The sequence below is a fragment of the Lissotriton vulgaris genome, chromosome 2_1 (genome assembly GCF_964263255.1).
Source record: "Lissotriton vulgaris chromosome 2_1, aLisVul1.2, whole genome shotgun sequence".
In the NCBI taxonomy this organism is placed as follows: Eukaryota; Metazoa; Chordata; class Amphibia; order Caudata; family Salamandridae; genus Lissotriton; species Lissotriton vulgaris.
The window spans coordinates 46,004,326-46,029,617 of NC_141687.1; the positions used below are offsets into that span (position 1 = coordinate 46,004,326).

The 25,292-nt window shown below is 47.8% G+C and overlaps 1 protein-coding gene across 2 annotated transcripts in view; it reads left to right on the forward strand.

Annotated features, from left to right (window-relative positions):
• The window catches only part of TTLL4 (tubulin tyrosine ligase like 4), a 400,271-nt gene that overhangs the window by 249,170 nt on the left and 125,809 nt on the right, over positions 1 to 25,292 (forward strand). For both annotated transcript variants that reach the window (XM_086954424.1, XM_086954426.1), the window contains one exon: positions 17,894 to 18,028. In XM_086954424.1, coding sequence (XP_086810550.1) covers positions 17,894 to 18,028 — 135 coding nt within the window. The remainder of the gene's footprint in view (positions 1 to 17,893; positions 18,029 to 25,292) is intronic.

Consider the following 25,292-nt stretch of genomic DNA (forward strand, 5'->3'; position numbering starts at 1 on the left):
CAGCTCTACCTAGTCGGATTCGTCCGATAACACTAACTTTGTAATTCCTAGCAACCATAGACTTTGTCCCGCATCCCGTGTGAGAGTGCACACTCTGCACCCGATCCCCCTAGGCCTCCTGCTAGTAATCTGAAGGTTCAGTAGCCAAGTCCTAGCGATCCTAAAGTCTATTAGAGTAGTACTTACCTGCTAGTAATTTCGCATTCCACTTTTAGAGTATATGGTTTTTCGTGCCCCTCGGGCATTTGTGTAAATTGTGCAACTTTGCGTATTTTCCTAAGAGCTTTGTATTGTGCTTAGCACCCTGTCCTCATAAAGAGTCCAGGGTTGTTGTGTCCTAAATAAATATCCTTTTATTTTCATAACAACTTGTGTGGTGTCCTTTCACTTGGTGTTCAAGGGGTATATGTGATGGTATAACAGCTGGCTTAACACGCCCTCTAGAGTTTAGCCTAAACTGCTCTTGTCCATGCTACTAGGATAGCTGGTCTACGGTTGACTTACAACCAATCATCAATAAGGGTTGTTTCTGATACAAAGTGCTCACTAGAATAGTGAACATTATATATCAGGCCAACTTCTCACACATGTGAAGTGTCAAGATGATGAGGATGATCAGGATGAGACGCGATACTACCAACAAGGATACATGGCTCCGTGTCACATTTACCAGTATTGCTTTCAACCAGAACCAAGCCCTAGGGACATGGGACATCTGCCAATATCATTGATGGAAGATCTACAGGTCATGTTGGTGGATTATAAACCGAGATTTCCACCACAACAAAATATACCAGACGGGCCAGTACCTCAAGTGGATCTTACAGGTAACCCAGCTCCTCAACCCCCTAGCAGACCTGTGAAATTGCCGGACCCAGGAACAGCCGACCCTGAAGTAAAGGACACTTCCTCATTGGAAGAAGAGAGAGAGGAAGGTGAGCTGCCGGATCCAGTATCTGTTCCTGACCTTAAGGATGACTGTATTCTAACTCCCTCCTCCTCCACACCTTCCATCAGTCTCCTCCGGAAGATATTGAGGGATTTCATAACAATGCAGAGGGCAGCCAACCGGTTTCATCTGCCTATTACAGTAAAACAGACTGATTCCTATACAACTTCAAGGAGGACACAAGGAAATTGGTGTGCTCCATACCTATTATAGATCATATATGGCAGGAGCGTATCAAGATAATGAAAAAAACCAGCATTCATACCACAGGTGCTGCCTTGTGTTGACAAGAAGTATAGGGCTCCGGATCACTCTCCATTTTGCCTCATTGGACATCCCAAGCCGGATTTGGTTATTTTGCAGGCTGCACAAAGACGATCTAGAAACCCTGCTACCCCGATTACTACTCCCCCGGATAAGGAAGGTTGTAGAATTGGCATCCTAGGAAATGCACCTCACCTCCTCTTCCAAGCAAAGCTATGCACTTATTTTAGAGTTTGGGTTTGTGTATTTTTTTCCATTAAAAAAAAAAAATAAAAACAGTGCCTGAAACTACAAGTCAGAGGCGGCTTGGTAGTAACGCACCAAAACGCAGTCACACCCAGCACCGAAAATGTCTACTCTTGAGCCTGCGAGTCAGCTCCAGCTTACATGTTAGCCATTTAAACAATTTTTTCCTCAGGAGTGTCTTTTTTTCCACATATCTTTGTTCCTTTTACCACAGCCCTGGGTTCATGTTTAGGGTTGGCACTCTGTAGCTTTTGATGCATATTTTATAAACTAAAAAGGAGTGTGCAGTTCCTATCAAGACGTGTGGGGAAGACAGGTCTTTTTTCGTGATGCCCTCACACACCCAGAGAGGTGTCATGCCTCATCATAGGGCGTTTGCCCCTCGTCAGGCCGGCGCTGCAATGCCTAACGGGCTCCCGAAACCAGGGCTCTTTTGGCCGGGATCTTTTGAAGAGGATGCCGTAAGTTGCATGCGGGTGTGGGGGCTAGGTAGTGCACAAGGGAGTGACAAAGTTGAACTAGGTATGGAGCAGCCCTATTGGGTCAAATTTTGATAAACTAGGTAGGTCAAGCCTAATTAAAAACTGTGTGTGTGCACCTGTGTGGAAAATAATGTTCCTCAAGGGTCAATCTATGTGTGAATGGTCAACCGGTTTCGTGCCTTGTTTGCCCCTAGCGGGTCAACTGGTACTTCTTCAGGACCGGTAAAGTGTGAAAAAGTGCACTATCCCCTGGTTTTCAGTATAGTGACATGAATTACCAGGGTCGGCAGGAATGCCCTACCTAGTGGATGTGTATTGGGGCGTTCTGTAGACCCCTAGTACAAGCGTCTTAGGCTGACGGGGCTATCCAGGGCACGTCGTTGCTCCGGTGATAGGCGTCGAGACGCAACTTGCCTTCGTCCTACCCTTTCTGCGGTACCTGTGATGCATATTTTATCTCAGAGCAAAACTCACGAGTTGAAGTGGGCTCACAAGTTTCAAGATAGCTAAGAAAAAACGGTCGTCCATCAAATCATATGTTGAAAAAAATAAATCCGGATGCTAATTGTGAGTTAAGGTCGCCTTTCTTATTATAGAGAACTTTATTAGCAGGAAATCCTGGTTATTGTGAAATAAATGTCTTCCAACAAAATATAAAACTGCCATCTGTTTTCTCATCAGGGACATGGGAGACCTGGCAAAGGATAGCTCGACTGAAGAGGTGGAAATATTATACATTCTCCAGTATTAGGGGTGTCTTTCATAGATTCACATGCTTGAATATTCCCCGTCGTCTAAGTGGGAGTCCCACGGTACATAAAATAGCAATAATGCTAAAATATATATATATATATATATGTATATATATATATATATATATATATGTGTGTAATAACATAATACATAATAAAACAGATATAATATACACTGAAAAACCTCAACAATGGTTCCTACATAGGAATGCATTAGAGAGAGAACTCATTTGCAACATATCAGAGTCCTTATGTTAGTCCAAACTGCAGCCAATCGGGCTCAAGCACCCTCTAGAACCTTCTCCTCAGAAGCTCAAGCCCTCAGATTTTCTACCGCACGTCGTGTGAAGGGAGTCTCCCTGAGCTCTGCTGAGTTTTCTTCATTCTACTCTTCTACTCAGTGTTTTCTCAAGATGTCAAGTAAGAAGTCTTTGTTTAGGCCTTGCTCTTCCTGTGGGAAACTGCGTTTGTTTGAGAAGGACCCCCACCAAAAGTGTATATACTGCTTATATCCAGAACACAAGGTGGCTGACTGCAAGTTCTGTAGAACTTTTCCTGCTAAGACCCTCAGAGACAGGGAGGGTCGTCTTCTTTTATGGTTGAAGCGCCTTCAGGACAAAGACGCAGTTTTGTCAGACGCAGAAAGTTTCCAGTCAGGTCCTTCAACTGCTGCTTCCAAGCGTGGCAGTGTTCAGGAGTTTCCATCTCCTTTTCTGAAGAAGAAAAAGCTGGCCTTGACTGTAGCTCCAGTAAACACTACTGCTACTATGACTTCTGTGTCTACGCCCACGAGACCTGGCTCTCAGGCGTCTTTTCCAGCCTCTATAAGTGTTGTTACACTTATGACAGCGCGGTCGTCGACGGGCTCGTCGACGACCATTCCATCGACGAGACTGGCTGCTGTGGCTTCGTCGACGACTACTGTGACGACTACGTCGGCTTCGTCGTCGTCGACAAGGTTTTCGTCGACGGCTTTCACGACTACGAAAGCCTCTACCTCTTCAGTCTCGATGACGATTCCTATTATATCGTCGACGAAGAAGCTTCCGTCGATGAAGAAGTCATCGTCGACGATGCATGTCCCGTCGACGGCAAGGATCCCGTCGACGGCGAAAACCCCGTCGACGGCGAAGCTCCCGTCGACCAGCTCATCGACGACTATAATCCCGTCGACGAAGGATTCGTCGACGGCGGAGACACTATCCAAGGATTCGACTACGTTTCCGTCGACGAAAACTCCGTCGACGGCTGTGTCAAAGCATTCGTCGTCGACGAATACATCCAAAACATCACCGTCTCCGACGACTGTTTCCAAATCATCGTCGTCGACGGCTGCTCCAGTTCAAACATCTACATCGACGGCTACGTCGACGACGGATTTACTACCTTCAGGTACACAGCAAGAGGACGCAGCATCCACTTCAGGATCGCTGTCCTTCGCCCCTGCTGTTGTTACAGAGTCTTCTATCAGCAATATTCAGGACTCTGATCTCCAATTGCCAACTCCTACTCTTCGGCCACCTTCGCCATTGTTGGTGACAGACCATGAAACGGAATCCGTTGCGGACGACAATGGTTTTGGTGATGCTCAAAGTCCATCGGATTTGATTATCAAGTGTCAGGACACTAGTTCTGAAGAGGACGAGGAAGAGGTTGAAGACCAACAGGAGGAACAATATGTGCAGGTTCCTATGGCGACTTTTCCGGTATCGCTATTTTCCAACCTCCAACATATGTTGGATGATTACAATAGATTTCCTCCTACGCCCCAGGGTACCCCGGGACATGTTAACTCTGAGACCACAGGGCCTTTTCAACCTCAGCAAACTCCTCCGAGGCAGGCTGCTCAATCAGAAGAGCCACGTCCAGGTATCCCCACTAATTCTCAACGAGATGTGGATGAAGAGTCGGAGCCGGAAAGAGAGGAAGGAGAAGTTCCTCAGGATACAGATGATGAACAGGACCCGGATATGGCAGAATTCGATGACTATCGAATACAGACGCCCTCTCCACAACAGGGCGATTCCAGTGATTCACCTCCGGTTGACATCGCTAGCTTCCATAAATTGATGGACAAGGCGGCAGACCGCTTCAAATTGCCTAGAGTGCAGCGAGAGGAAGACTGCTTTCTCTATGACTTTAAAAACCAGCCTTATAAGCAGGTCCACACCATACCAATTATCGAGTTTGTGTGGAAGGAGGGAATGAAAATCATGCAGGCTCCTAACTCCTTGCCTGCTCAAATACCTCGATTAGAAAAGAAATATAAGGCCCCGACTGGCTCGCCTGCTTGTTTGCTCTCGCATCCTAAGCCAGATTCCGTGGTGACTCAGGCAGCGTAGCGTCGGGCGCGTAATCCCGCAGCTCCTATCACTTTCCCTCCTGATAGTGAGGGTCGACGTTTGGATGCAATTGGGAAGAAATTTTCATCCATGGCATCTACTTCAGCCCGTGCCGCTAATGCTTTGACCATTTTAGGTCGTTTCGACAGACAAATGTGGGCAGACATTTCTGCGCTGGTTGCGTTAATTCCGGAAACATCGAGAGCGAAAGCGCACCAGATCCTTCAAGACGGGAAAAGGGCTTCAGAAGAAATAATTGACTGTGCTGTGGACGTTGCAGGTACTGCTTTCCGTATCCTTGCCAGTGCTGCGGCGCTCCGGCGCCAGGGTTGGCTGAAATCCACATCGTTCCGACAAGAGATCCAGTCGAAGATTCTTGACATGCCGTATGACGGAGAGTCGCTGTTCGGTTCTCACATCGATGATGCGTTGGAATCGATAAAAAAGGATACCGACACGGCAAAGTCTCTTGGTTCCTTGCAGTTCAAGAAGCAGCCTTTTCGTGGAGCGCGTGGACGAGGCACCTCGTTCAGTTTTTCCCGAGGAGGGCTGTCCCAGTACCGCCAGTACAATCAAGGGAACCAGCGTTACTCCAACCAGCAATCTTCTCATCAGCAGCAGTCCAAGCCCTATAGAGGAAAGTCTAACTATAGAGGCTCCAACACCTACAAACGTCAATGACTTTCAAGTTCAGCAGAGAGTTGGAGGGCGAATCTCGCAGTTTTACTCCCAGTGGTCTTTGATAACAACAGACCAATGGGTTTTAGACATTGTGCGCAAGGGTCATGCCTTGGAGTTCACAGAGATTCCTCCACATTCTCCACCTTCAGGCCCGCCACCTCCCCATCTAGAGGAACTACAACATCAGGTTCTTCTTCTATTAGAAAAGGGTGCAGTCGAAGTGGTTCCTGTATCTCAGCGAGGGAAAGGTTTCTACTCAGGGTTTTTCCTTATTCTCAAAAAGACGGGGGAGTGGCGACCCATTATGGACTTGAGAGCTCTCAATCTGTTCCTCAAACAACAATCTATCCGCATGCTGACGTTATCGGAAGTCTTACGACTTCTCTGCAGCGGAGATTTCTTAACAATAATAGAATTGCAAGACGCCTATTTTTATGTGCCAATTATCCATCGGCAATACTTGAGGTTCAAGGTGGGTCACGTTCACTATCAGTTCAGAGTCCTACCTTTTGGCCTACGATCAGCACCTCGTGTCTTCACGAAAGTTCTGGCTCCGGTCATGGCTCATCTGCGTCTTCAGGGAGTTCAGATTTTTCCTTATCTGGACGATTGTCTTCTAAAATCCCAATCTTCGCAACAGCTGGCTCACGACACACGTTTATGCCAACAAATGTTCAAGGCTCTAGGGTTAACCATCAATGTGGAGAAGTCACACTTCACACCGCTACGAAGAAGAAACTTCCTCGGAGCAATCCTAGACACAAACCTATCAAAAGCCTTCATCTCCCTCGAACGACATCAGAAGATAATTCGTCTGGTCTCAATCATCAGGTCAAAACAGTCAGTTTCTGTGCGAATGTTAAAGTCGTTTCTGGGGATGGCATCATCTTGTATCGCACTGATCCCAAATTGCAGGTTACGTACCCGTCCTATATTTATTTATTTTAAAAATTTATAAAGGTAACATATACCCGTGGGTGTCTTGGCGCTATGACTCTGCTAATGATCTCTGATTAAGCGTTATGTAACTTCAGAAGTGATACCATGGACTATTATTGGTCAAACAACCAGGTTTTCAGCAATTTCCTAAACTGAAGTAGTGAGGGTGACGATTTAATTGCCTTTGGAAGAGTATTCCAGAGTCTGGCCGCGATGTTAGTGAAGCATCTATCACCCCATGTGACCGTCCTGGTCCGCGCCACCGCCAGTTGGTGCATCTGTTCAGATCTTAGTGATCTGTTGGGTTGATAGTAAAGAAGCTTCTGTTTGAGAAACGCCGGGCCATGACCGTTAAGAGCTTTAAAGGTGAGGCACAAGGTTTTAAATCTGATGCGATTTCTCACCGTTAGCCAATGGTAGGTCTTGATTATTTCCTTAATGGAATGAAATTTAGGAGCGCCGGATAATAACCTTGCTGCTGCATTTTGGATAAGTTGTAGCTTGGCTACCACCCGGACCTGAGCGTTTGCAAATAATCCATTGCAGTAATCCAAAGAGGAAAGTACCAACGCGCTCACCACTGTTTTTCTTGCGTTATCTGGGAGGTAAGGTAGGATTTTTTTGAGGAGCCTAAGCTTGTAAATGGCTGATGATGCTACCTGATTGGCATGGCTGGAAAAATTGAGCTTATCATCAAAAATAATTCCTAGGTTCCTAACCTTCTGCACAGGTTCTGGGGGGGGCTCCGAGTGGGGTAGGCCACCAAGACGAAGACCACTGTGGAGATAACTTTCCAAAAATCATTACCTCAGTTTTCTCTGAGTTAAGTCTTAGACAGTTCTCCGCCATCCATTCCTTGATTGCCAACATGCCTTCCTGAAACCGAGCTGATACTTCCTCGCCATCATTCTTGATGGCAATCACCAACTGGGTATCATCAGCGTATGAGGTCAGGCTCATCCGGTAGTATTTAATAACCCTAAGTCCGACACGTAGATGTTAAAAAGTGTCGGACTTGGGGATGAGCCTTGTGGAACGCCGCATGGAAGGGCGAGATCAACAGATTGAAATGATCCCAATGTCACTGCTTGTGTTCTCTTAGACAAAAAAGAAGACAGTAGATCCTTGGCCCTTGAGTGAATGCCCATTTCTTCGACACGGTCAATTAAGATGGAGTGATTGACCATGTCGAAGGCCGCAGAAAGATCCAACAGGACCAGCACCGCTGTTCCTCCTTGGTCCTATACAGGAGGAATTGGACCTGCAATGGCGTCAAGTGTCGGGGTCGTTCAACGATCAGGTGACGGTCACACCCCGCATGAAGACCAGTTTGCTCTGATGGGAACAACCAGCCAATCTAGACGAAGGGGTGTCTTTCCTAGTCCAGTCTCCGGATCTGATGTTGACTACGGATGCGTCCATGGAGGGCTGGGGCGTTCATCTCCTGGACCTTTCCATCAAGGGCAAATGGACGGCGACACAGCAAACCTGGCATATCAATCGGCTGGAGTTGATGGCAATCTTCCTAGCGCTCAAATCATTCTTGCCCGTAGTGCAGGGGGAGTCGGTGCTGGTTCAAACAGACAACACCACCAGCATGCACTACATGAACAAACAGGGCGGCACAAGATCTCAGCCACTGTCACGTCTAGCTCAAAGGATTTGGGATTGGGCACTTAGTCACCAAATTTCTTTGACGGCAGTCCATCTGCCGGGGGTATCCAACATCCTTGCAGATTCCCTGAGCAGGTCCGCATCATCCACTCACGAGTGGGAGTTACATCAACCGACTCTAGACCTCGTGTTTCGCCGTTGCGGTCGTCCCAGGATAGACCTTTTTGCAACCCCAGTGAATCGGAAGTGCCAATCTTTTGCAAGTTGGCATCCTCATCCAGAGTCCAGCGGAAATGCCCTACTCATAGATTGGAGCGGACTGTTTGCTTATGCATTTCCACCGATCCCGTTGGTGCCGAGAACGTTGTGGAAGATGCGCAGGCAACCCTGCCGCTTAATACTGACCGCCCCGCGTTGGCCCAGACAGGCTTGGTTTTCGGAACTGCTTCTGCTGTCACAATGCACACCCATTCATCTGCATCCACGTCCAGACCTCCTGACGATGGACGACCGTCAAATTTGCCATCCAGACCCATCCACGCTTCAATTATCGGCATGGAACCTGAGTACGTTGAATTTGCCACCTTAAATATGCCCCAAGAATGCAGAGACATTCTAGCGTCTGCTAGAGCTCCATCAACCATCAAGACATATAAGCTAAAGTGGAAGCGTTTTTGTCATTGGTGCGCTGCATCCAATATCCACCCAATTGACTCCACTCCGGAGCAGCTCTTGCCTTTCTTTCTGAGCCTCGCTCAGTCTGGTCTCTCTCATGCCACCTTGAGAGTTTTTCTGGCGGCTATCTCACGCTACCGGCATGTTGGCTCAACGTCTCTCTGTTCGTCCAGAATTATCCGGCAGTTCTTTAAAGGACTTTTCAGGAAGTTTCCTCCGATAAGGCGCCCCCCTCCGGCATGGCACCTCAACGTGGTATTGTCACAGCCTATGAAGCCTCCATTTGAACCGATCCACAGAGCACACATCAAGTATCTTACCTGGAAGGTTGCTTTACTTTTGGCTTTAACATAGTCTCGTCGTGTAAGTGACCGTCACGCTATCACGATCAAGCCTCCGTATTTACAGTTTAAACCCGATGGAGTGTCACTTCGTACCAATCCTTCTTTTTTGCCGAAAGTACCTACTGACTTCCATTTGAACGAACCTGTCTTCTTAAAAACTTTTTTCCCGGATCCAAAATCTCCGGCAGAACAGCGACTACATTCTTAAGACATCAAGCGTTGTCTGAAATTCTACATTTCAAGGACCACCCCTTTCCGTAAATCCGATCAACTGTTTGTAGCATATGGACAGATGCGGAAGGGGCATTCAGTGACGAAACAGACAGTTGCAAGATGGCTCCCAACAGCCATATCCTTTTGTCACCAGCAAGCTGGGAAGCCTTTACAACATCCAGTGAAGGCACATTCAACGAGAGCGATGGCGTCATCCCCCGCTTTGTTTGCTGGGGTGCCTCTACACCAGATTTGTCGGGCAGCGACATGGTCCAGTAGGCACACCTTTACCAGACATTACTGTTTGGAAGCTATCAACGAAGCGGATACCGCAGTGGGGCAAGCAGTGCTTCGTCATCTTTTTAAATAAGGTGAGCCTCTGTTCCCTCCTCCTTTTCCTTTTGAGATTGCTATATGCTTTTAAGCCATATGTTCTTGTTTTCAAGTTTTAAGAATTCTTGCAATCTCAGCTTCTAGGAGGTTACTGCTATCTATTCTATTCAAGCATGTGAATCTATGAAAAACACCCCTAATACTGGAGAAGAACAATTGTTACTTACCTGTAAACAGGTGGTTCTCCAGTATTGGTGTCTTTCATAGATTCACATGCGACCCTCCCTCCTCCCCTCAGAGGCTCTTTTCTCCTCATACGCTCTTATTACTTGTGCTACGAAAATCTGAGGGCTTGAGCTTCTGAGGAGAAGGTTCTAGAGGGTGCTTGAGCCTGATTGGCTGCAGTTTGGACTAACATAATGACTGATATGTTGCAAATGAGTTTTCTCTCTTATGCATTCCTATGTAGGAACCATTGTTGAGGTTTTTCAGTGTATATTATATCTGTTTTATTATGTATTATGTTATTACATACATATATATATATATATATTAGCAATATTGCTATTTTATGTATCGTGGGACTCCCACTTCGACGGGGAATATTCAAGCATGTGAATCTATGAAAGACACCAATACTGGAGAACCACCTGTTTACAGGTAAGTAACAATTGTTCTTTCCTCACAACTGACTCTTCAATTATGTAAATTATAAAATACTTTCCAGAACGTGCGAAGTAACGCACACAATGGGTCAGGAAGTGTAGGAACTGGGGTCACCATTTCCCCGGGGGTAGCCTGGCACAAGCAGGTAGGCACCCGAAAGCTTAGGTGTTAAGTGACTACACACTACACAGCACACGCAACCACTGAGACATTAAAAGGCACGCAATGACTGACGCAACTCCAGTGAGTTTGATTAAAAATCAAATAACTTTTATGTAAGATTAAGGTTCAGGAGTGGAAAATAACAGTATCGATTAGTCATTAAAGCATTTCATGGGAGGGGAGAAAAGGGAGCAGTTCAATAATCAATGTAGCCCATTGCAAAAACATTTCAGGAAAGAATCGGCATTTCATTAGTTAACAATAACATTTCATGGGAGAATTAGCATCTCATTAACCAGGAGCAAAACATCTCCGTAGGTATGGAGAAACCACCATGTCATCAAGTAACCTGTTCAGTAGGTAACGCAGTTAACCTCTCACCCAACAAGGGTGAACTTTAATTAAACTCCTTGGCGCATTTAAAACATAACCTTCCGCAGGAATCAGCAGGGCAGTAAATGAGGATAGACCAGTTCAGTAAATGTAGAACATTTCATGCAGAATAAACAGGTCATCAGGCCACACCCATCATGGCATTAGGCAGGGATAACCAACCCTGTCATCTGGCAAAGGTGAACACTTCCTTGCATAAGAATGAACCTTTTTATGTGCACTCAGGAATACCCAAGACATTTCCTAATCAGGAGTAAATAGGTCATTAGAAAATACACCATGTCCTCAATCAGAGGGAACACCCCATAAGGTAAACATGACAATTTCATCATCAATGCAACATCTCTTAATAATCATTTGCCCGCAGGAGTAAAGGGGTGTGATTCTTTAATCACCACAGCATATCGCAACAACCCTGTCAGGAAAGAAAATAGTGGTTCCCTACACAGCAGCAAACATTCCAGTAGGTAACTGTAGGCTTTCAGGAAAGGTGGCGCTAAGTAGGCGTAAACCTTTCATTGAGTGTAGAACAGGGAATTAGCAGAGGTAAAACCTGTCAGTGGGTAAGGATAAACACTTCATTGGCCACCTGTAGGCATTTGGGAACCCCTACCCTAGACAGGAGTAAACATTCAATTAGCCTGAAGTAAATCACCCCTGCAGTCTTCTGGAAAATGCAGGCATGAATCTTCCCTGTGGAGATAACCAGTTCAATGGTTAAGCAAACATTACATTAAAGCAAGAGCATCAAATGAAAAGGGGCAGAGCATCTCATTAGAGTAGCAGAGCGAACGTTTCAACCATCATGAGTGAAGGTTCCCCTAGGTAAACACAACCCTTTCCATTACCATTTGTTAAGTGTTTCAGTCAGGCAAGATTAACCAGTGCCTAAGGTAAACGGAGCATAGATACACCAGGCATTAATATCTTCATTCCAGCATTTTATTAAAAGGTTAAACATTTCATCATGTCGGGCTTCAGCATGTTCATAACCAGGAATAAAACCTTTCCTGAGGTACAGATAAAGATTACATCCACTAGGAACACCTCAGCAGATCAGAATAATCCTGACTTTAGGCAGGAATAAACCATTTCATTGTACATAGGAAACCCATTACAGGAAACCCCGGTAGAGCATTTCCTTAAACATAGAAACTTGGCTCCTGCATATAAACCATCTCCTGGGAACACCCTTCTTTTAGACGATACTCAACAATAACCATTCCCCTAGTCAGGGGTTATCTCCTCTAAAAAGGTCAGGCCCCTACAACACTCTCTCAGGGCTCTGGCCCAGTTCGTCTTCAGGCTGGGGCTAATTGGGGGCCAACAGGCCCAGTCACCAGTCCTCAATGGGGCTATTCCCCAGTTCAGGAAGCCTTGTGAGGGCCAACGGGGCCCAATTCCAACTTTCCCCCGGGGAGGGGCGAACTCGGGCCTTCTCCAGCCTCCCGCCCACCTCCTCGGGGATTACCTCACTCTCTTCGGCTGCTCGGGTCCTTTGCGTAGATCTGCGGGCAGATCGGGGGCTCACTCTCTTCCTGAAGCCCCTCTCGCCAGCAGTACGGGCTTCCTGGCGGCACCTGGAGTCAGCAGGGGTTGTGTGGGGCCTCCGGCGCGTCTGGCTTAGGCTGGAGAGCCCCGAGCTGACAGGAAGCCGATCCCGGGCCCTCCGATACCTCCTGTGGCCGAGGAGCAATCAGCGAGCTTCTTGGTGGGGGCGCGCCGCGGGTACGGCAGGGCTACACGGGCCCCGCAGCGCTATTAACGCTGGACGGAGGGGGCTCGCACTCCTCCAGGCCCCCTCCACGACAATTCTCAGGCCCGGCCGGGGCTTCTCCCGGTACTGGGCCAATCAGGAGCAAGGACGCCCGCAGCCGCCAATAGCCGCGCGGCCTGCAGGGATCAGTGCCGGGAACCAATCCGGATTCAGCTTTTGAGGGGCCCGGCCACAGTGGCCAATCACTGCGCGGCGGGGACATGGCTTGACGCGCCCCTGTCACATGAGGCGAGGAGATCGCAGCCTCAGGCCTAGCGTGGGCTGACAGGAATTCACGGCGGTGATGGGGCCGTCCTCTGGCCCAGCGCGACCCTCCTCCGATTCCGGTGGCCCTCTCAACACAGCGGCGGCCCTCTCCTGGCACCGAGGGCCGCCGGGGGACAACTCTCAGCTCTCCCAAGGCGTAGCAGGTGAGCTCTCGAAGGGGCAACACAGCGCTCTTCAAAGGGCCCTAGCGCCAGGGGTTTCACGGCGCTGTGCCCAGTCAGCAGGGCGTGAATGGCAGCGCTTCCCTGGGGGCGATTACCACAGCGCTTTATCGACAGTCTCCAGCGCTATTCAAGGGGCAATGACAGCAGTAGCGTCTCAGGAGTATAGCGCTTCAGGAACACCACAGCGCTTGGGTGAAACACGATGTGGGGGCACCCTCAACAGTTCAGGGGGCTAGCGCTACGCAGAGATAGCGCTTAGCAGACAGTTCAGTGAGGGCACTTTCCTCGGGTAAGGCCACACAACAGTGGCTGAAAAGCGCAGGGACCCAGGTGAAGGCAGGGGGGGGGTCGCAGATGCAGCACAGTCCAGTACCTGGTTGATCCCCAGCAGTCCTGTGGTAACTTGAAGGTCTTCTGTTTCTTGGCGCTTTATGGATTTTGCGCCCTTGTAAATATCAGTTCCTTGTTACTTGAAGGGGGGGTTGAGTTGGGGGGCTGCAGGCAGGCTTCCTCTGCAGGTCACTGTAGATGGACCCTGGGGTTCCCTACCGCCGGGCCAGATCAGGGGGCTAGTCTAGGACACCTCACCCAGCTTAAGAGGCAGCACCTAAATCCTGTCACTCCCAGTAGCATAGGTTCCTAACTAGGCCCTCCCGCCTAAAACTCCTGCGTGGGTTCCCCAGGTCAGTGATGCCCCAACTGACTGAAAAGTTTCCCTCCCTTTCCTTATATAGGCCCAGGTCAGGTGACCACCCTCTAAGGCGACAAAACTAAGCTCCGCCCTTAATCTAGAAGGTGCCAGGAGCTTCCCTACTCGAACTATGGGCAGGCAAGGCAGGCTGGAATGGCAACAATGTTTGTGGTCTCAGCCAGCTCCTGGCAGCTAGAATGCGCCTTAACAAGACCACGCTGCAGTATCAGGGGTCAGTGGCAGCCATGTTGAGGGTAGAGCACCTGTACCTAACATTGATTTTAATAATACACAGGGCATTACAACCTCGCAGGGCTATACAATTACATTATAAAAGCGGGGACATCCTGAATTAGGGGAGCAAAAAGCAAAAAATTTCCGGGAAAAGGGCCAAGTCCAACAGGAAGGTATAATTCCTACATGAAGCAGGCAAACCAAAAATCAATGTGCACCTTAAAGACCTTTTTCATTGCAGAACATAGACCCCAAAACATGTATTAAAGTACTGGACAATAGATTGGAGACACATGTCTCCTGCATAGTAGACTCTCCAATCCAGATTCATAAAGCACCACCAGACATTTGACAATATAACAAGGGCTCTCCTCCTCGTATAAAATCAAATAGAAGAAAAATCTTGATGATGATAATGCCCACTAACAGGGAGAAAGCATTCAGTTGGGTGGAGTGTCCGTTCTTGCAGCGGGTTTCAGATCAGAATTGGTTCAATGATGCAAAAGTATACCTGTATGTGCTGTGCCTGTCATATAGTTACAATACAGATGAATGCCAAAAGGAATGCATGACTTCCACTAGCCCGGGGCACACAACAGGTGTGTCCATTGTCCCCACTTCTGCTTTTGATTATACTTGAAACATTCACTTAATTAGGCTAATGGCTGAAATAGAGGGAAAAGAATATGGAAATGCAGAACATAAACACATTAATTTGCGGACGACATACTCCTGACCGGCTTGAGCATGGTTGTGACGAGGGACGTAATTAGGGTTTCCTCAAATGGTACTAAGACTTCTAAAGTTGAAGGCCCGGGTGGAAAGGTATTAGCGATGCTATTCGGTTTAATCCTTGCTATACAGAGTTACAAATCTAGTAGCCTTTGCAGCTCCCCGAACTACCACTGCAAGAGAAGCACTCATGTTGGTGGCACTTAGCATAAATCTGTTCTAGCTGCAACATCCGTGTTTCCAGTCTATGACCATGTTTCAGGGTTCAAAGTAAACATTAGCAAATCAAAAATCTTGGGGTCCCAACTTAGTGTTTATCTATGATTTATCCTAGGAATGCCCTTCAATTTAAGTGCTAGTACATATCATACCTACTACACTACAGAGCATTTACAAAGCAAACTAATAATGGTTGCCACTCCAAATAAAATTTCGTGGGGCTGGTGGGAGAGGCGCGGGGGAGCGTGGGAGAGGTGCATGGGATAAAAATAAATAAATCAAAGACTTGCCTGATGCTGCTGGCCACTTCGCACCTCGGTGCTCCTCTGCTTTCCTGCTCCCAGCAGTCCCTGGGACACATGAGACTCCCCATCCAATCCAGACGCTGCTCTCATGCTATACCTAGCATCTAATTTCTATACCTAGTATGAGAGCCATGTGGGGATTGACCTGAGCAGGCTTATTTGACGCTCGCTCAGGCATTCTGTGCTGTTAATCCACCCAGTTGTGGAATACAGCTGGGTTGGAGAAAACTAAGTGCACACGTCGAACACTTTGCAGTTACCACCACTCCTCCTTCCAGTGTTAATCAGGACGGACATGCCCCGCCCTTGACTCGGCATATCGGGCTTAGCAAGAAAAATAAAATAACATGTTTTCTCATGATTTTATTTTTCGTTTAATCACTGCTCAGAAAGTAGTGGGGCTGCACTCCAACTAATCAGAGGAGCCGCCGCTGCATACTATCCAGTCTCCTAAGAATTCAAAGGAGCAACCTACAAATATTAAACCCGTCTTTTTCTTCTTGCTGGGAAGAATCACCATGTTGAAAATGAGCATACTTCCTAGATTATCTCTTCCAAGAATACCCAGTTACCAACTCAGCGCAAGACTTGAACCAACTACAAACAGATTGCAATACTTTTATGTGCCACAATCTCCAACCAAGGCACTACTGTAGAGCTCTAGGAAAATAAGTTGAGGTATCCTAGAAGGGTGCAAATATTTTATGGCACCCCTACTGAGGATAGCATTGGAACGGAGGCTCTGGGCATCTTAAAATCACTGGCCACATGTGGATATTGTATTGTATAATAGATACAAATGTACCTTGAATGGTGCTCACCTTGTATTGCGTCTTAACCAAGATTATAGTCCATGTAATCAGATTTATTCTTGCTACACAGGATTAGGGAACTGCCTCTCTCCCTATTGTATGAATGCAGAAATGTTTCAAGTCCAAATTTGCCTGAAAAACCTGCATTCACTGCTGTATGTATATAACATCATACATAACAAAAACAACTTGAGAAATAATTCACCTCTTTTACACTGTTCCAAAGAGTTTTCAACTACAATTACTTGAATTGTTCATGTATATATGTTCAACTCGCATCAAGCAATTTCACAGAAATCAGATTTAGATAAAAATATCAATATTGCAATTATAACCACATTCTGTTGACGATACTTGCTTGTTGCTTCATCTGTGAGTTCCACAACGAAGTTTATCCCTTCCCTATGCATTTTGGGATCCACAGTGTCTTCCTCAGGGGCCAACAGAATGTGGAAAAACGTATCCTCAAGGATTCTGTCCTGTGCGCACTGCCCCTCACTCAGAACCTTAATACACCTCATCCTTAAGAAATCACCTCCGCTCCTCCCTGATAAGGGGTTTGTAACCACAGCAGGTACCTTGGGGTCCTGCTGTGAGGAGGGAACCCTGTGATGAAGCACGTCACCTTTAGGTGAGTGAGGGTTCTTGTCCTTAAAACAACATGCTTTGGCCTATCACCATCTTTCCCTTCTTCTTTTCCTGCTTTTATTCTTTTCTTTTTCATACCAGAGGTATTTTGTGTGAATTAAGAAATCCTAAGTCCCATCTAAAAGACAATGGGCTTTCCAGTCACAAGAGGCTTGATAGTAATTTTAGGTATGCAACCACAAATTGGAACGTCCCACGAAGAAAGATAAGACACTAAAAACCTAGCAGCTATTAGTAGCCAAAAAATAAATTGTACTCAATAGGAGGAAAGCAGTCTCACCCATTGTTTGACAATGGCCTAAAAGACTGGTATCATTCATGATGAAAAAGAACACACTGAACTGAAAAACGCATTCATTGATTGAAGCCCCTGATGGACTTGTTTCCAAAGGACACTCCGAACTGTGTGTGCCCTAGATTGCTCAAAGCACTGAGACTGAATTAGAGACCAGCTTTAGAAACTCAAGACTGAAAAGAGATGAAAGTATGAATATGGTAGAGTCCATCCATAAAAGAAAGTGGAGTATTGGAACTTGGTTACATACATTGCGGCTGATGTATATATGGGGATTGGGCCCAGGGGATTGATTGGCGGGGGAGGGAAGGACAACGGGAGGGGATAAACCAATGTTTCAAATAGAAGAAACATCTGGTTGATAAGACTTTAAGATTGCTGATGTATTATAACCAATAAAATGCTACAAAAGGAGGAACTGACAGTGCTGGGTGGCGCCAGCATCCACGCTTTCATTGTGGGAGACAGGGTGGAAACCGCGTCCCCATCTGCTGGCTCACGGGAGCCATTGTAAGACTTTCCAGATCCTTCTGGTGCCTGTTTAGATTCACAAGGTAAGTAAGCTGCAGTTAGATTATGTATCAGACATACTATTACCAAAGGTAAATACCTTATTTGTGTGGGGACAAAACGAAAAACTGAAAAGGCAGTCCTGTTATCCTGTCAATAAGAAGCTGTGTCTTTGCATTCACAGGTCTGACCCTTATGTGAATAGTTTGGCAAAGATGTATCTGCGACGGCCCTACTGCTGCCACGAGCTTTTTGGGTTTGATATCATGCTGGATGAAAATCTCAAGCCATGGATCCTGGAAGTTAACATATCACCAAGGTAGGCCTGCACGTCTTTCTAACCGGTTCAGCGTATCTCTCAATTCGATTTTTATCTATGAATTGGAACTCTGTTGACTCGGTTACCTTCACCACAGCAACATCAGCTTTGATATTGGGATTAGAGTGGACTGAGCTGGTCCGGTTAAATTGAGAATAGGCCTTAAAGATCAACAGGTGTGGCATTGGGCTCTATTTTGAACACAGGTGGTCTGGTGCATTCAGTGTGGGTCCTTTGCCAATATTACATGATTACTGCACATCCAGAGGCAGGTCAGCAGTCAAAGCCCTTGTTAGAACAGGTTGACTTTTAATGGATTGTGATGGTCTGATGGTTTGATGGCACATAAGAGTCTAGGACCCTGTATTCTGAGAAATCTATTGTCTGGCATTGGATACTAGAATTTCAGTTAGGATTCAACTGCGAAATCCTGAAGGTGTTTGCATAGGGCACAAAAGTGAGCCTATTTTTATGTGACTGCACTTTCTAAAGCCCTTTTGTTTAACCCCAAGCTTCTCAGTTAGTGCATGTCCCAAGTTTGCTGGTTGTAGGACATGCATTAACTCTGGAAGGTTCCACGTTAAAGGTTTGTGCTTTCGGAAATGGAGCCTCGAAAAAACAAGTGCACATATGTGCTTTGCATTAATGACCACCTTTCATGATGTATCTCTTGATACCTGCTTAATGATAATACTTTTGTGGTTATCAAGGTCCCTTGCACTAACATACGGTTAGTTTTGAAGTATTGTTTTTTAATTATCATATATTTACATACGAATCTTAACACGTGGGTGTATGAGATCTTACATATATTAAAAAATGATTTTGAAAAAAGTGGCATAGAGGCAATCACTTTGTGTTATGTACGAGTCAGTACAACGATGTCAAAACTTTGCTAAAAATGCAACATACAAAAGATTTCAGCACGAAAAGTTATTTATTTATTTGAAAGTTTTATATAGCGCGAACAAGATCTTTGCAGATATCAGAGCGCTTTACAATGCAGAGAATAACAACAAGAGTGAAAAGCAGGTCATTAGGGAGTAAAATAGAACAGGTACAACAATAATGCAAATATTACAAATAAATGAGTGCATAGATAGTCGGGTAAGACAAAAATACAGGTAAAACATCTAGTCGTAGGGATCGAGCGGAATATTAAAGATCAGTGCAGAGTCTTTACAGATCACATTAATAGGTCAAATGTATTTGGCCATGAGAATAGCTTTTACTTCTTTCTTAAAAAGTGTGAAGGAGGAGATGAGCCTGGTTTCAGGAGGGAGTGAGTTCCAAATCCTGGGTGCCATTCCTGAGAAAGAGCGTTTATAAGTTTTTTCCTTCCGGAATCTTCGAGGTTTTAGCAGAAGATTGTTTGTGCCTCTAGTGTTTCTACAGCCGCCAGAGATTGACAGCTTCTGAGTGAGGTATCCGGGAGAGCACAGGTGTACAGCCTTGTATGTCATGCAGGCGATTCTCTTAATTCATTTGGGTCCGAGCAGAACTGACCATGCCTCTTTAGGAATGTTTTAAGCTACCCCGTCCCATCACTCAATAATTGCAAAAAGCTACTATATTTTTTTTTTCATAAAGCCATTCGATTTTATAGAATCTTTTATTGATGTTATGTCAGCCCTTACATAAAAAGAACCTAATAAAACAATATATCAACATTAATTGACACTAGTGTATGCAGTGATCTAAAAAAAAGTCTTACTTACAAATTATTAACCATTTCATGTTCGCCCTTTCTTGGAGGTTGTGAAGTTACTGTAGGAAAGAGTTTATTTCAACAAGAGTATTTATCTTGTGGGCAGCATTTTCTCCATTTCTGTATTCTATCCGTTTTGAGATCTTTTAATGATTCTGTGGACCTCATAAGTCAGAATATGGCATGTGTCTTAACTGGCTTTTGGTGCTAAATACTAGTGGACATTTCTTCCACTTTCTGGAGAATATCTTTCATACTGATTTGTAGAGGGAAGAGCCCTACAATCCAAAGGGACAGGGCTCCATACTAGACTTAACCATCGTAAATAGCTCCCTTGGAAATCACTAAAATTCAATCAGCTGGAATTGTATCGGTGAAGGGTTTAGATTAAGGGTAGAAGAAATGGCGCTCTGGCATGTACGCTAGGAGTCAAGGATGAGATTGAATGTGCACGGTGCTAACAGGTCAGGGGGAACAAACCCAAACAAACAAACCCTGCAAGTGTGTAGGTAAAGACCTACACAGTAAATATAGAACAAAATCCTGTGCACACACATAAGGATAGTGGTTTTAGTGTAAAAACCAAAGTTAAATAATTTTTCTTGCTGAAATTATGAAGGTCGACATCAGGGGTATCATTAATGGGGATTTTATATCAAAACAGATCAATGCAGAAAGAACAAACCAGCCGACAAGTGTTTCGTCACAACATGGTACATTTGTGAACCTTCACGGCTTTATGTTTGGCAAAAGGTAATGAAAATTGCAATACCCTTGGTAATTCCGACCCAGCTGCGACTCGGGTTGATCAAAAGGAAAAGTCTGCAAAGTCTAAGGTAATCCTTCCCAGCTTGGGGCTATTTCTCCCCTATCTATTAAGCGGCTAATTGTACCAGTCTCAAAGTGTGTGACTCCGTGACTGACTGACTTTACCTGCTTAATAAGGTTGCCTGCAGGAAAGCATTCTACTGATTGAAGGGTAAACTACTGCTCATGGAGGTGGTATGCCAATCAATTAGGGCCAAAGAACAGAACTGTAAAATCTTGCTATTACACTCTGGGTAGAGCGATCTATAAGGTTGTATGTGAACATTATAATATCCTGCCTGTTGTCATTCAAAGCTCCAACCACATGATCCTTGGTATTATTGTGCTAAAAGTGGAACCGTTGCTGAATGCCTGTATCTTCTGGCTTAAAATTACTGTGAGACCTCAATCAAAGAGGTACGACCAGTATGGCAAAAAGGTCTTCTCGTCCCTGAGTCTGGGACTGCGGTCTTGCAACACCGCGTGCCTCTTGGGCCGCTACACCCACTCTCTGTGGGACACGGTCGCGGAATTGCTGCCGGAATGCCCACCGGAGGTACGGGCGAAGCTCGGCAAGGCTATGATTGAAGGCCGAGACGCAGCAAAATACTCCATTAGGTGTGGTCTTGATACGACCGACTCGCTGGGCAGAGCGATGTCCACGACGGTGGCGATTCGTCGCCACGCCTGGCTGAGATCCGCCAACTTCTCTGCAGATGTCCAGAATGCATTGATGGACATGCCGTTTGATGGCTGTCGCCTGTTTGGTGACAAAGCGGACCACGCGCTGGAGCGCTTCAAGGACTCCAGGGTCACGGCCAAGTCCTTGGGTCTTTCGACCCAGCGCCAGCAAACGGGTTCATTTCGCTCCTTTCGTGGCCAAGGAAGGGGCGGTCCCACACGTGCTGCCAGCCACGCGCCGCAACAAACTTATCAACGCGGTGGCAGCCGTGGAATCCGCCGTGGGGGCGGTCGGGGACAACGGCGAGGTCATGCCACGCCCCCCCCCCCCCCCCCCCCCCCCCCCCCGCAGCATCCGCCACAAAATCCTCCTAGTCCGTGCTTTCAGGCCATGTGACGCCAGTGGGTGGCAGGGTTCGCCATCACCTCTCCCACTGGCGCACCATTACCTCGGACAGGTGGGTGCTGCAGATCATTCGAGACCACTCCTCTAGCCATGCCACCGCAGAACCACCGTGTGTCGGGGGACCACTTGGCACTTCCGAAGGAGGAAGTTACGGCCCTCTAGGCCAAGGGGGCCATCGAGCGCGTTCCTGGGCCAGAAGTAGGGCGTGGTTGCTATTCCCACTACTTTCTGGTACCCAAGAAGGACAAGGGGGGCCTACGTCCTATCTTGGATCTAAGGAACGCCAACGGCTTCTTTCGGAAGGAGAAGTTCAAGATGTTGACATTGGCTCAGGTCTTGGCTGCTCTCGACCCGCAAGACTGGATGGTAGCGTTGGACTTGCAGGATGCATATTTTCACATCCCCGTCCTGCCAGCCCACCGGCGTTACCTGCGGTTCACGGTAGGCCAATAGCACTTTCAGTTTATCGTGCTCCCCTTCGGCCTTACCAGCGCCCCACGGGTGTTCACAAAGGTGATGGCGGTGGTCGCAGCCCATCTGCGCAGGTTAGGGGTTTCAGTCTTCCCCTACCTAGACGACTGGTTGTTGAAGGCGGGCTCGCCCCAGACAGTCGTCCACCACCTCCAGATGACGGCGGACCTCCTGCACGAGCTGGGGTTTTCCATCAATGTGCCGAAATCACACCTGTGTCCCTCTCAAAAGCTCCTTTTCATCGGAGCGGTTCTCGACTCGGTGCAGTTTCGGGTTTATCCTCCGGAACGGCGAGTCCAGGATATACAGGCTTTGATTCCCATCTTCCAGCCGTTATCCCGGGTTTCGGTCAGGTTGGCGCTGCGGCTGCTGGAGCTGATGGCTTCCTGCATTTTTCTGGTGCATCACGCCCGGTGGCGGATGCGGGCTCTGCAGTGGGACCTGAAGTTTCAGTGGGCCCAGCATCAGGGCAACTTGTCCGGCCATGTTTTGATCTCGGAGGGCACTGCGAGACAACTGCAGTGGTGGCTTACGGACCGCGATTGGGTCAGAGGCAGATCCCTCTCCCTTCCCCAACCGGAGCATGTTGTTGTGACGGACGCGTCCCTCCAGGGCTGGGGAGGCCATCTGATCTCCGGCGGAGTCCCTGCTCCATATAAATTTGTTGGAGCTACGGGCGATTCGTCTAGCACTGAAGGCATTCCTCCCCGTTGTCAGCGGGAGTGTGGTGCAGGTGTTAACGGACAACACCACCGCCATGTGGTACTGCAACAAACAGGGCGGGGTGGTGTCGTGGACCCTTTGCCAGGAGGCTCTGCGTCTCTGGCAGTGGCTGGAACATCAGGGGGTGACCCTGGTGTTTCAACACCTGGCGGGATCTCTGAACACCAGGGCGGACGAACTCAGCCGTCGGTGCTCGATGGATCACGAATGGCGTCTGAACTCGGACGTGGCGCAAGGCCTCTTTCTGCGATGGGGAGAGCCTTGGTTAGATCAATTCGCCACAGAAGAGAACGCGCAATGTCATCAATTCTGCGCGTTGGAGTTTCCAAGACGGCACTCGCAGGGCGACGCCTTTCGGCGCGAGTGGAGTTGCGGTCTGTTATACGCCTTTCCGCCTATACCACTTCTGCCCAGAGTCCTGAAGAAGATCAGGCGCGACCGGGCCCAAGTCATCCTTGTGGCTCTGGACTGGGCTCGAAGGTACTGGTATCCCGAGCTACTCAGCATGTCAGTCGGTCCCCCGATCCGCCTGCCCCTTCAGGAGGACCTTCTGTCGCAGCAGCAGGGGACGGTCCTCCACCCGAACCTGTCCAGCCTCCACCTCCATGCGTGGAGATTGAGCGGCGACAGTTGAGGCCATTTGACTTGCCGCATGAAGTCTGTGATGTGGTTCTGGCAGCCAGGCGTTCCTCCACAAAGTCGGTATACGCCTGCCGGTGGCACAAATTTGTGGCATGCTGCACAGCAAAGGCTGTTGATCCCCTTTCTGCCCCTCTTTCTGAGGTTCTCCTCTTTCTTCTCTCTCTTGCCCAGCAGGGCTCTGCTCTGGGCACTATCAAGGGCTACCTTTCTGCCCTTTCGGCCTTTCTGAGGCTGCCTGATCAACCTTCTTTGTTCAAGTCCCCTATTGTACAAGGTTCTTGAAGGGCATCACACACATGTATCCTCCTGTTCCGTTTGTGATGCCTCAGTGGGACTTGAACGTGGTTCTGACTTTCTTGATGTGTGCTCCCTTTGAGCCACTTCATTCCTGTCCTCTCCGTCTCCTGACTTTGAAGACGGCCTTCCTGGTTTCCATCACCTCTGCCAGGAGAGTGAGTGAGCTCCAGGCTCTTTCTGTCAAACCTCCTTTCATGTCCATTCATCCAGACAAGGTGGTTCTGAGAACTAGACCTTTTTTCCTGCCCAAAGTGGTCTCTGCTTTTCACATCGGGCAGTCCATCACCTTGCCCTCCTTCTTCCCGCCTCCGCATCCTTCAAAGGATGAAGAGCGGCTCCATCGTCTAGACCCAAAACGTGCGCTTTCGTTTTATATGGATCGCACACGCCGGTTCCGTGTGGATGACCAACTGTTTGTTGGCTACGTGGGTAAGAAGAAGGGACGGGCGGTGCATAAACGGACCATCTCTCGGTGGGTCGTTCTATGCATCAAAGCGTGCTACTCTTTGGCTCGGAAGGAGCCTCCGGTCGGGCTGAGGGCCCATTCCACTCGGGCCACGGCGGCTACTACTGCCCTGGGCCGGGGAGTCCCCTTGCAGGACATTTGCCAGGCGGCTACGTGGGCCTCGCTGCACACTTTTGCGAGGCACTACTGCCTGGACGGTCAAGTGCGGAGGGATGGCTTCTTTGGCCGTTCTGTCCTCCAGGACTTTCTGGTGTGAAATTGTATTGGTTCGCAGACCCACCGCCGGGGTTTGGTATTGCTGGGGTATCTATTCTAAGGTAAGGAATCTAATACTAACGTGTTTCTTTCAGATGAACAAGTTACTTACCTTCGGTAACGATATATCTGTAAGTATTAGATTCCTTACCGCCCCACCCATCCTCCCCGTTCTGCGAACTGATACTTAGGGTTAAGGACATCCCTTTCAGGGCCCTAGTTTCAATGGCACCAGTGTTGGTTCTCACATGGCTCTGCGTGTTCTGGCGCGGAAAAGCTGTGTGCAAAGAACTGACGTCAGTGCGCGGAGGCGGCGTCTATATACTCCAGCGACGTCATCACTGCGCACAACGCCAACGACGGACGCGGAGCCGCAGGGGACGCCTGCAGACGACACCTACCGACGCGCAGGGGTACTGCTACGCAAAAGTTTCCGGATCCAGACTGACGCCTGGGGTTATTCTAAGGTAAGGAATCTAATACTAACTAATGTTTCTTACAGATATATCGTTACCGAAGGTAAGTAGCTTGTTCTTCAGCATCATGAAAGAACTCTCCAACACCAACGACATTCCACCATCAAAAGACCTGTGCGACTCCCTGGCCACCTTCTTTCACCACAAGATCACCGACATCCACGACCGCTTCAACTCCGACACCCCCGCACCCACCACCGAGACCACCACCCCCGCGACCTCCACCTGCACCAGCCGCCTGACCGCCTGGTCCAACGTCCGCGACGAAGACCCCATCAAAACCATGAACTCCATCCACTCCGTATCCACATCCGACCCCACGTTTTCAACAA